This window comes from Phyllostomus hastatus, unplaced genomic scaffold (genome assembly GCF_019186645.2).
Source record: "Phyllostomus hastatus isolate PE091 unplaced genomic scaffold, TTU_PhHast_1.1 phas_contig_40, whole genome shotgun sequence".
Lineage (NCBI taxonomy): Eukaryota > Metazoa > Chordata > Mammalia > Chiroptera > Phyllostomidae > Phyllostomus > Phyllostomus hastatus.
In genome coordinates this window covers 253,448-265,968 of record NW_025333872.1, presented here as the reverse complement: position 1 = coordinate 265,968, position 12,521 = coordinate 253,448, and the positions used below count along the sequence as shown (strand labels likewise).

Below are 12,521 nucleotides of genomic sequence, written 5' to 3'. Positions count from 1 at the left end.
GTTGACAGTGTACCTCACAGTGTTGTGTGGTAAATATATATTGGCTACCATGGTTATGGTAATTTTTTTCCATTCAAGGTACAGATTTCAATTTTAGTAGTTTAATTATGTTGAGGAGATTTCTTGGTCCTCAAGTTGAAGTATCAGTTATCACAGGCTTCCTTTAAAAAGGAAAACTCAGGAAGGGGGAAATGGGGAGTTTTTGAACATAGAGCTTTTGCGGGGGCTTTGTTTTTGTTTTTTGTGTGTGGTTTTTTATTTTTTATTTTTTTCAAAATGAAAAGATTCTAGAAATTTTACACAGCAGTAGTGCATACAGTTACCTCTACTGAACTATACACTTAAGAATGGTTAAGAGGGAATTTTACGTGTTTTTATCACAATTTAAAAAAATTTTGAAGAGAGATATAGATTCTACCACCTACCCAGGCTAAACTAATATCCATGATATGCTGTGTAACAAACTACTACAGCTCTTGCTGCCACTCTGCTTTTCAAACTGACAAGGGTTAAGTGGAAACATAGAGATGAGAGTCCTGCATGAGGGGTTGTTGCCTGTCCTACTCCATTTTAAGCATTATGAAGGAATGGGATTTTAGCAGCTTTAATAGTAGAAACCAGAAATAGGGACTTGACTCTCCATATATTTATGCTATCTGAGGAAATTAGTTTACTTAAACTTACTTTGTCAACTTTTTATGCATTATTTTTTCTTTTAAAAAGGCAATGTTGTTTCTACCAAAGTTGCTTAAGTAATTGTTGCTACAATATAAACTGTAAGTTTTGGTATGGTATCTATATGAGCATTGGTTTATATTGCCTGCTGAATGCTAGGAGTCTTACTTGGTTTTCTTTTCTTTTCAGTCAGTACTGCGCCCCAGCCTAAACCAGTAAGTATAAGGTGTTTCCATATTTAATTCTGATCTATGGGCAATAGGCAGGGGTTCTTCTGTTATGGATAATCACAGTTTTAGAATTTGAAAACCAAAGAAAAAATATTCCTGCGCTTCTATAATTTTCTTCAGTAAATTCTCATGCATCTTCCACAAATTGGTAGTGGTTCAGTGTCCATAAATTTGAGTGTGTCTTCGAGTACACCAGCCCCACAGACTGCTCAGAGGACCACTTTTGTTGTTGATTTTGTTTTTATTTACTTTAATAAGAGTGTACACATATTTTAAGTTAATGAAAATGTTAAGTACTATGTTAGGGAAAGAGTGGCATTTGACTAGGAAGTAATTAAAGTTAACAGTTATCTCCAACTAGGGGTAATGGATTAGCCACCTGAAGGCTTTATCTGTTTGTAATCTCCGCCCAGGCTGACAAAATGTCAAAGAATAAGAAGAAGAAATTGAAGAAGAAGCAGAAGCGCCAGGCAGAATTACTAGAGAAGCGAATGCAGGAAATTGAGGAAATGGAGAAAGAGTCGGGCCCTGGGCAAAAAAGACCAAACAAGCAAGAAGAATCAGAGAGTCCTGTTGAAAGACCCTTGAAAGAGAACCCACCTAATAAAATGACCCAAGAAAAACTTGGTATAAATAGAGCATCACAAAAATTACTTTATAGCAAACTTTACTATTATTATTGTTATATATAGTGGTTTCATGCATACAACACATCTCTGGGGGTGTCCTTATACAGTAAGAATACAGAATTTGTCATAAATGTTAGGCAGGGGATATTCTAATGTAATTTCTAATTTTTCTCAGGAAATGCAGTATAGACTTCATTTAGCAATTGGGTAAGGATAAGAGGATCTTTGTCCTTCCATAAATAGGTTTTAGATGTTCAGTCATGTTTTTATGTAACCATGTGTAAGTTCTAGAAAGTGTTTTGATCTCATGGTGAAATTTTTCTGTTCTTTCACTCCTACACATACATATACACCCTTTTTGTCTGTTTGTTCCTTAGAAGAGTCAAGTACCGTTGACCAGGATCAAACACTTACGGAACGTGGTGTAGAGGGTGGTGCAGCAGAAATTAATTGCAATGGAGTGATTGAAATCGTTAATTATACTGAGAACAGTAATAAAGAAACATTGAGGCTTAAAGAGGATCTACATAATGCTAATGACTGTGATGTCCAAAATTTGAAGCAGGAAACTAGTTTCCTAACCTCCCAAAATGGAGACGACAGCACATCTCAAGAAACAGACTCTTGTACACCTGTAACCTCTGAGGTGTCAGACACCATGGTGTGCCAGTCTTCATCGAATGTAGACCAGTCATTCAGTGAACAGGACATCAGTCAACTTCAGGAAAGCATTCGGGCAGAGATCCCCTGTGAAGAGGAGCAAGACCAAGAACATAATGGACCATTGGACAACAAAGGTACCTATGCAGACATACTTCCCCAGAACTCCTTCCCTGCATAACATACTCATGAGTTTCTAGACTAAAAGTACCATGGTGTTTGTCAATAGCTTTGTAGCAGGTGTCCAGGTTACCTTCAGTGTGTAAATCTGTAGATGACTTCAAATATTATCGGTGGTGTAAATAAATGCACAGCATTTCAACTTGTTGCTATGAAGGTTTTAATTCTGGAAACTCAAGGCGTTACTATACTCCTTTTATCTTAGAAAGGTTGTTGTAGGTTCCCATTGGGATCCTGTGTGTTACCTCAGAGTTTTATTAACCTTTAGGTAGTTCTGTGTTTGTTGAACAGTCTTGCTGATGATGCCTGTTGTCTATAGGAAAATCCACTGCTGGAAATTTTCTTGTTAATCCCCTCGATCCAAAAAATGCAGAGAAGCTCCAGGTGAAGATTGCTGATCTTGGAAATGCATGTTGGGTGGTAAGTTAAACTTGTCTCAGTGCTTTGTGTTGAAGTGACTAGTAATGGCTGAGAATTTGGACTTAGTTATGCTAACAGAAGAAAACATCTTCAGTTCTATCCCAGATTTCCAACTAATATTTTAATGAATTTTTTTCACCTCTTTCTTTTAATGTTTTTTTATGGAAAAGTTTAAATATATTTACTGAGGTAAATATAGAGAACAGTATAATGAAACAATCCTGCACAGGTTGCATTTGTGATCAGATCACCCTGTGAGGTTATTTTTGGTCCCTGGACTTGTCAGGTTTGTTACGTTAGAGGATCCCTTTTTTATCCACATGTGATTTTCAAATAGCTTGATTTTTTTTAAATACTTTTGCTTATCATTCATGCATGTGTATAGTTTAGAGACAGTTATATAGGTTTGGGTTCAAAAATCTGCTCTGCCTTTTCCAATTTTTCTCTCTCCACATAACAGTATTTACCTTCATGTCCCTAATAAATGACTTGGTTGTATTGCTCCCAATTCTCTTTTTCAGCCTTAGGTATTATTTCTTCCTCCTGAAAAGTAGGACTAAACTACCACCACCTCACCCATTTCCAACTTCAATATTACTTTTGGCTAGGTAATCACTCCATGTTTACTATTATTATTATTAGGACTCTAATGCTATGCTCAGCTTAGCGGAGTATATATTGTGTTACAATTCCTTTTGCCTTTCTGCCTAGCACTATATTTCATTGCTTAATTGTCTTTGTACACTTAATCGCTTTGTTCTTCCCCATTTTTACACCCAGTGTTGTAAATACTTACACTTTAATACATATAAATACCATGATATTCTTTCAACTTCTTTTTTCCTAAAGAGCTCTATCCTGGAATTTAGGAGTCTTCTAATCTGTGTTCACCATTTGGGTTGCCGTATAGGCCTGCTGCATTTCTGCCATTTGGGATTTTCTTCACTGTCATCTTGGAGATTATTGTTACTCTTTCTTCATATCCTGTTTCCTGTCTTTCTGATCTCTCTTGGTTTGGTTTGGTTTTGGAGTACATACAATTTTAGTAGCTTTCTAAGAAAGGGTGTGTGAGATTGGGCAGGCAGAGTGGGGAGCCTTGAATCAAATCTGATAATGTTTTTATTCTGCTTTTACAGTCAGTCAGCTGGGTGTAAATTTTTAGGTTGAGAATCATTTTCCCTCAGAATGGTTGTCATTTCTCCATTCATTGTTTTAGTTTCCATCTTGTTGCTGCTAAAGACCAGTGCCATTCTGGTTCTTGACTTTTTTGTATGAAACCTTTCCCCCACGGAAGTCTGTAGGACCACCCTTTCACAGCAGTGTGCCTTACAAGGCCCGTTTTCATCCATTATGCTAAGTACTCAGTAGTGAAACTGTGGTTCTTTGGTTTTTCCTCATTCTTGATTTTTTTTTTTAAATTTTCTACTCCTTGGTCTCTGTTTTCTGGTTCTGAAATCTCATTAGTCATATGTTAGGTGTCTGTGCAGTTGCTCTCACTTCTTACCTTTCTGTCCTATTTTCTGTAATTTCGTTTTTTTTGCTGGGAGATTTCTCAAATATGTTTTCAGCCTTTTTTCTCTCATTTCCCTGTTATATTTTTACTCTCTAAGAGTCTTTTGTTTTCTCTGGTTGTCTCTCAGAGAATATTAATTATTTTTCCAATTTTGACATTTTCTTCCTGTAAGGTTTCTTGTTGCAAGAAGTTATTGGAAAGCCATTTGGAGGCTCTGCCTATGTCAATCTTGTCGACTGTTACTCTTTGTTTGTTTTAGTTTTCAATTACAGTTAACATGCAAGATTATATTACTTTCAGGTGTACAACATAGTGGTTGGACATTTGTATAACTTATAAAGTGATCACCCTGATAAGTCTAGTCCTACTTGGCACCATACATAGTTATTAAATATTATTGACTGTATTTCCTCTACTGAACCTTGTATCCTGTGACTGTTTTTGGAACTGGCAGTTTGTACATCTGTCAGGGTGTTTCATTTCATCCAGTTAGTATCTCTATCTTTCCTCACTTAGAGTCTTCCTCAAATCTCCTACCCAGAGAGTAAATGCCTGGCTGCTACCATTCTGGAAGCTGAGTTAAGCAAGAAAATTCAGGATTCAACATAAAATACATGCAGTTACTTAATTTCCCTGTTTTCAGAATGCTGCTGTCCCCCAACTGTGCTGCTTTGTGTCCTCCAGAGACCCTGTTGTACCCACTCCAGAGAAAACCTCCAGGTGGTCTGTAGGACAGGGAAGGGGCTGTTAGAATACATCAAGCCCTGTGTTCTGGAACTCCATTTCTTTAACAGATATTTTAAAGTAGTATCCCTGTATTGAACCCACCTTTATTTCTACTTCCAGAGGTACTCGATACCACCAGATCCTTAGCCTTGGAAGAGGTGTACTATGGTATATATCACATGCTTTTCAGCTTTTTTTGTGGCTTATTACTCAGCTTTCTTGGATCCACTAAGACATTCACCAAAAATCTCTCTGCTTTCCAACTTTTAAATTTTATTGCTCTTCTTTGTCACTTTCGGTCTTTGTCAGTTAATGCCTTAAAAATTAGCGCTGGAGAGTTTCGGAATGAGTGGAAATGTGTGTATATACCCAATTCACCTTCTTTATTTTTGCTAATACTTGACCTCAGTGGTTACTTCCAGGTTCTTTAAGGCATTAGTGAGGCACGTGAAAAAAGACAACCACTTTAAGCAGCATGTCCTTGTTTTGTAAATGTGTCACTTACAGTTCATTTCCACTTCAAACTCAGTGTCAGAACCCTTCATTTTCCTTTAAAACCATTTCCCTCTCTTAAGTCTCTTCATCTCTGTTTTTGTCAACAGACAGCTGACTGTATAGGCCTCTGCCACAGAGTTGCTTTTGGCTTTTCCTACTCTCTCCCACATGTAGCCATTGAATATTTTTAAAATATATTTTATTGATTGTGCTATTACAGTAGTCCCATTTTTTCTCCCCTTTATTCCCCTCCTCCCTGCAGCCCCCATCCCACCAGCATTCCTCACCCTTACTTCATGTCCATGGGTCGTACATATAAGATCTTTGGCTTCCCTATTTCTTACATGATTCTTAACCTCCTTTTGTCTGTTTTCTTCCTACCATTTATGCTTCTTATTCCCTGTACCTTTTCCCTCATTCTCCCCATCGCCCTCCCTGCTGATAACCCTCCATGTGATCTCCATTTCTGTGATTCTGTTCTTATTTTAGTTATTTGCTAAGTTTTTTTTTGTTTCTTTTTTGAGTTTGTTTTTTAGGTTCAGTTATTGATAGTTGTGAGTTTGTTGTCCTTTTACTGTTCATAATTTTTTATCACCTTTTTCTTAAGTCCCTTTAACATTTCATATAAGAAGGGTTTGGTGACGATGAACTCCTTTAACTTGACCTTGTCTGGGAATCACTTCATCTGCCCTTCTATTCTAAATGAAAGCTTTGCTGGATAGAGTAATCTTGGATATAGGTCCTTGCCTTTCATGACTTTGAATAATTCTTTCCTGCCCCTTCTTGCCTTCAGGATTTCTTTTGAGAAATCAGCTGATAGTCTAAAACTCCTTTGTAGGTAACTGTGTCCTTTTCTCTTGCTGCTTTTAAGATTCTCTCCTTCTCTTTAATCTTGGGTAATGTAATTATGATGTGCCTTAGTGTGTTCCTCCTTGGAACTCCCAACTTCTTTGGGTCTCTCTGAGCTTCCTGGACTTCCTGGAAGTCTATTTCCTTTGCCAGATTGGGGAAGTTCTTCATTATTTGTTCAAATAAGTTTTCAGTTTCTTGCTCTTCTCTTCTCCTTTTGGCACCCCTATGATTTGGATGTTGGAACATTTAAAGTTGTCCCGGAGGTTCCCTAAGCCTCTCCTCAATTTTTTTTTTTAAATTCTTGTTTTCTTCATTCTATTCCTGTTGAATATTTATTTCTTCCTTCTACAAATTGATTTGAGTCCTGGTTTCCTTCCCTTCACTGTTGGTTTCCTGTACATTTTCCTTTATTTCACTTTGCATAGCCTTCACTTCTTCCTCTATTTTGCAGCCATACTCAGTCATTTCTGTGAGCATCCTGATTATCATTGTTTTGAAATCTGCATCTAATAGGTTGGCTGTCTCCTCATTGCTTAGTTCTTTTTCTGGAGTTTTGATCTGTTCTCTCATTTGGACCATATTTCTTTGTCTTGGCACATCTGTTATGTTGCAAGGGGCGGAGCTTTAGGTATTTACCAGGGCAAGGCAACCCTGGTCACTGCTACATTGTGGTGCTGTATGTGGGGGAGGGGTCAGAGAGGGGACAGTGCCTCTTGCTTGGTTCTCGTTGGGTTTTCAGTCCTTCCCCCTCTTCCCACAAGCAAATTGGGCCCTTCTGGTGGTGATTCCTGGGTGGGTGGGTTTGTGTATGTTCTGGGACCCTATGGGCCTCTCCAGCGAACTCTCCTGTGAGGCTGGGATTTCTCCCACTGCCACAGCCCCCACACATTTTTCCAGTCAGAGGAGACTTTTTTGAGGCTTTTTTTTTTTCCTGAGCTGGAACCCTGGGTTGCACAGTCTGTCTTATTCCCCAGTTGTTCCTCCCAGTTTATCTGCATTTGAACGTGGGACTACCTGGTGCGCCAGCTGCCATCCTGCCACATATGCTCTCTGCCTCTGCTGCCCATGTCTGCCTCTCCTTCTAGTCTGAGTGAATGTTTCTTCTTTAACTCCTTGATGGTTAGACTTCCAAACAGTTGATTTTCTGGCAGTTCTGGTTATTTTTTGTTTTTAAATATGTTGTCCTTCTTTTGGTTGGGCAAGGAAGCAAAGTGTATCTACCTACACCTCATCATGCTGGAAGTCCCTGAATTTTTAAATTGTGTGGTTTTTTTTTTTGTTTTGTGTGTGTGTGTGTGAGAACATCCTTGGATTTAATTCTTCCCACTCCAATTTCTACGGCCTTGTTCAGATTTGCATTACTAAGCCTATGTCTCACTCTCCACCAATAACAAGATTACTAGAATGATGTTCTCAGAAGGGTAGGTATTAAGTCTTTGACTATGTGGTGGATTCACCAGTGGTGCATGTTATCCTGGACTTGTTTTTTGAGAGATTTTTGATTACTGTTTTAATTTCTATACTAGTGATTAGTCTATTCAGATTTTGTATTCATGATTCAGTCTAGGAAGGTTGTATGATAAGAATTTATCCATTTCTTCTAGGTTATGCAGTTTAGTGACATACAGCTTTTCACGAGCTTCTGTATTTTTCTGGTATTCATTGTAACTGCTTTCATTTTTTATTGTATGTATTTGAATCTCCTGTCTCTCTCTCTCTCTCTCTCTCTCTCTTTAAGTGAGCATTTCTAAAGTTTTATCTTTTCAGAGAAATAGCTCTTAATTTCATTGGTCTCTTCAATTGTCATTTTAGTCTCTGTTTTATTTTTTTCTGTTCTGATTCTTATTATTTTTTTCCTTTAGGTTTAAGGTTAGAATATGTATTTGAGATTTTTGTTTCTTGGGATAGACATACCTCATTTTTCTTAGCTTCATAAATGTCACATTTTTTACAAATTGAAGGCAAGACCCAGCACCAGCAAAAAGGTTAGAATTTGTTTTATTGTGGTCTGGAACCAAACTCACAGTATCTCCAAGGGATTCCTGTGTTGCCATAAACTTGCCTTTTATTGCTGCTTTTGCTGCATATTCCATAGATTTTGGTATGTCGTATTTTCAGCTGTCTCGGTGTTTTTTGTGATTTTTCCTTTGATTCTTTTGTTGCCCAAACAAAAGACCAAAGTTGCTGAATAGCATGTCATTTAATCTCCACATATTTGTGATTTTTTCCAGCTTTCTTCTTGTAGTTTATTTCTGTTTTCATACCATTGTGTTCAGAAAAGATACTGGATATGACATCACTCTTAAATTTATTGCGACTTGTTTTCTGTCCTAACATACATTCTATCTTTGGACTGTTCCATGTGCACTTGAGAAGAATGTGTACTTTGTTGCTTTCGGATGGAATGTTCTGTCTATATCTATTAAGTCCATCTGATTTATGTGTCATTTAAAGCCAGTGTTTCCTCGTTGACTTGCTATCTGAATGCTTTACTCATTGGTGTAAATGGGGTGTTCAAGTCTCCTACCACTATTATGTTTCTGTCCATTTTTCCTTTTAGTTTGTTACTTGCTTTATATATTTCAGTGCTTCTAAGTTTGGTGCATATATGTATTGTTAATAATTTATTTGGTGCATATTGTCTTTTTGATGGATTGTTTCCTTTATTGTTACATAATGTCCATTTTTGTCTCTTGTGACTTTTTGTAGCTTGAATCTATTTTGTCTAATGTAAGTGTCACTACATTGTCCTTTGGATCCCATTTGCTTAGAGTGTCATTTTTCACCCCTTTGCCTTGAGTCTTTGTTTCTCTTTTTCACTGAGGTGAGTCTCCTGAAAAGGCAGGATATAGTTGGGTCTTGTTATTTAATCTATCAGGCTACTCTGTGCTTTTCGATTGGTGAGTTCAGTCCATTTACATTTAAGGTGATTGTTGATATATGAGAAGTTAGTACTGACAAATTGTTCCTTGTTCAGTTGTGTGTTGTTTGCCGTATTGAAGTAGCTATTGTTTTTAATGATTTTTCCCCCTGTAACCTTTATGCTGTAATGAAGGTCTTCATACCATGTTCTGTATGAGAGTTGCAGTTTTTCTGATTCTGTCACCTTACTTGATATTTTATGTATGTTTGCCATTTTGTTTCTAGTAGAAGAGGTCCTTTTAACATTTCTTGTCAGGAAAGTCTGTGGTGATGAACTCCCTCAGCTTTTGTTTTGTCTGGGCAAGCCTTCCTTTTTCATGTCTACAGGGTAACTTTGCTCCATGTATTATTCTTGGCTGGCAGTTTTTGTCTTCCACTGGTTTTGATATGTCATTCCACTCCTGGCCTGTAGAGTTTCTGCTGTGAACTCTGATGACAGACTGATGAGAGTTCCTTTGTAAGTTACTTCCTCTTTCCCCCTGGCTGCCTGTACAGTTCTTTCTTTACCATAGACTTTTGACAGTTTAATAGAATGTGTCCTAGAGAATGTTTCTTGCATTGAGGTAATTAGGTTTTCTATGACCTTTATGTATGTTCAGCTCCTCCAGATTTGGGAAGTTCTCATCTGTTATTTCTTTAAATAGGCTCTCTGTCTCCTTCTCCTTCTCCTTCTCTCCTTTTGACATACCCATCATCCTTACACTGCCTTTCATGATGAAGCTGGATAGTTCTCATAGAGTTTCATTTAAAAAAAATCTTAGTTCTTTTTGCTCTTCCATATGAATTATTTCTAGATTTTTATCTTTGAGCTTGCCAGTTCTCTCTTCTACCAGGTCTACTCCATTTCCAATGTATTCTTTATCTTATTTTGAGTTTTGCAGGTCCAAAGCTCCTTTTTTGTTTGGTTCTTTTTTAGAGTTTCACTGTCTTTTTTTAAAGCACTTCTTTTGCTCATTAATTTTATTCTTGAGATCATTGAACTGCCTTTCTGAGTTTTCTTATATCTCATGTAGTTTCTTCATGACAGCTGTTTTAAATTCTCTATCATTTAGATCACAGTGTTAACACGGTACTGCGTTTGGTTTCTGGACAAATGTCATTTTATTTTTGTAATACTGCGTTACCATGATTATTCATGGTGCTTGGTCCCTCTGCTGATGCATTTGAAGTAGTGAACACTTTTCTTACTCAGTACAACTTTAATTTTAGCAATTCAACGTGTTGGTAATTAGAGGCCTTTTTTGTTTTCCAGTAGGTGGTACTGTAGCACAAATTTTTGGTTTCTCTTACGTGAGCAGGCTCTGGCTATATATACTAGCATCTTCCACCCTCCACAGCTTCTGCCAGAGCTGTCACAGTGTGTCTTGGGAGGTATTTCTTTATAGCTGCTTCAGCCTCCCAGGTCACTGGTGCCTTCCAGAGTTGTCTCAGTCTCAGACACTGCCACTATGCGGGCAGAGCCAAGGTCGCAGTCACTGCTGCAGCCAGGGGAGGGAGCCAGAGTTGCTTGTGCTAATGTTGCTGCTGCCTTTCCCTTTACTGGAGGCAGTGGGCATAGTCATGAGCCCCTTCCCCACTGCTCACTGGGGTTGTGGACTCACCTGCCACTGCGGAACAGGGTATCAGGCACCATCCCTCCTGTTACCCCAGTTCTGCCTTTCCTTGCATTCCGGTCCACAAAGATGTACAGATGTGTGGATCTCATGCATCCTAGTGCTCTGATCAGAGGAATCTTTGTTGAGTTACAAATATTCCACTCATTGTAGGTTAAAGGGGGAAGACCCAGGGTATGCCTTACTCTGTCATGATGCTAGTGTCGCTCAAGAATTCTGCATAGGTGCTGTTTTTTAAGCTTCTTGAAATTTGAAACCTAAATCTTAAAAAAAATTGTTATTCTCTAATCCATGTATATTAAGTTTAGTTTCATATATTTGCAAAAATAATTTGGAGTAGACTGTTAAGCAAAGTGCTATTTGGAGCTATTAGCTTCAAAATGATACTTTAAAAAACTACCTAAGCCCTGGCTGGTGTGGCTCAGTGGGTGGAGCACAGGCTGCAAACCAAACGGTCACTGGTTTGGTTCCCAGCAGGGCACATGCCTGCGTTGAGGGCCAGGTCCCCAGTTGGGGGTGTAAGAGAGGCAACTACACATTGATATCTCTCTCCCTTTCTTCTTCCCTTCCCCTCTCACTAAAAATAAATAAATAAAATCTTTAAAAAGAAAAAGGAAAGAAACTAGCTAAATAAAAACTTTGGGTCAGGGAAAACTTCAGAGAATTTACTTTAATCTCCATTATTAAGCAATACTGACTTGTTACTTTTTAGAATAAATAAATTTTTTAAATACTGTTTCCTTCTCCATTTACTCAGCATAAACACTTCACTGAAGATATTCAAACACGTCAGTACCGCTCTTTGGAAGTTCTGATAGGATCTGGCTATAGTACTCCCGCAGACATCTGGAGCACAGCGTGCATGGTAATGTTTCCACCTTGACCTTCACTTGCTATTTTGGAATGACATACCTTGTGCTGTTTGTTCGTTTCAGTAGACCAGCATATTAACAAAGCGAAGTTTTTTTGTGTGTGGCATATCACTGGTACTCTTAAGTACTGTGTCTGGAGAGGTCTGAATTCAAAAGCTAGTTGTAAACATTTAGCTTTCCATTTGGTTCCTGCCAATTCCTGTTAGGTGAAGAAACCAAATGCTTCTTACCGCAGTTTGGAGATTAGGGATTGTGTGGAGGGGGATTGAAAACAACTGCTGTGAGGTGGTGTTGCTTTTGATTGGGTTACAGATGCCCTTGCCCTTCCACCTCTGCTCTTATTTTCAGATTAGGGAAGCCCCTGGAAACCATTTCCATCTGTATAGTTCAGCAGTTACTCAGAGATCTTTGTACCTCATTACAAGTGAAGCTCAGTCATCAGTGGATTCATAAATTACTGCTTTGTCCTTGGCAAGCAACTACTCAAGTGGAGTAAATTTAGTTGATGCCAAATGATTTCCAACAAATAGCTTCATGGTGGAACGTGTTATATTGTTCACTGAGATGGAGCGTACTCTTCCCTTGTTACTGTGTGTTTACTTGTCTCCGTTCTGCTGGGCTGTAAGTGCCATGCCGGCAGGAATCATGTGTGTCATATGTAGCAAAGTGTCTGGTCAAGGCCCTGGCACATTCTGAGTGGATGTTTACAGTGCAGTTCTGGTGCAGACTTCACA

The 12,521-nt window shown here is 38.3% G+C and overlaps 1 protein-coding gene across 1 annotated transcript in view; it reads left to right on the top strand.

Moving 5' to 3' along the window:
- SRPK1 (SRSF protein kinase 1) overlaps positions 1-12,521 on the top strand; it is a 79,381-nt gene that overhangs the window by 54,674 nt on the left and 12,186 nt on the right. Inside the window, 5 exon segments of the mRNA XM_045842745.1 lie at positions 865-890; positions 1,319-1,532; positions 1,912-2,331; positions 2,694-2,794; positions 11,673-11,780. Coding sequence (XP_045698701.1) covers positions 865-890; positions 1,319-1,532; positions 1,912-2,331; positions 2,694-2,794; positions 11,673-11,780 — 869 coding nt within the window.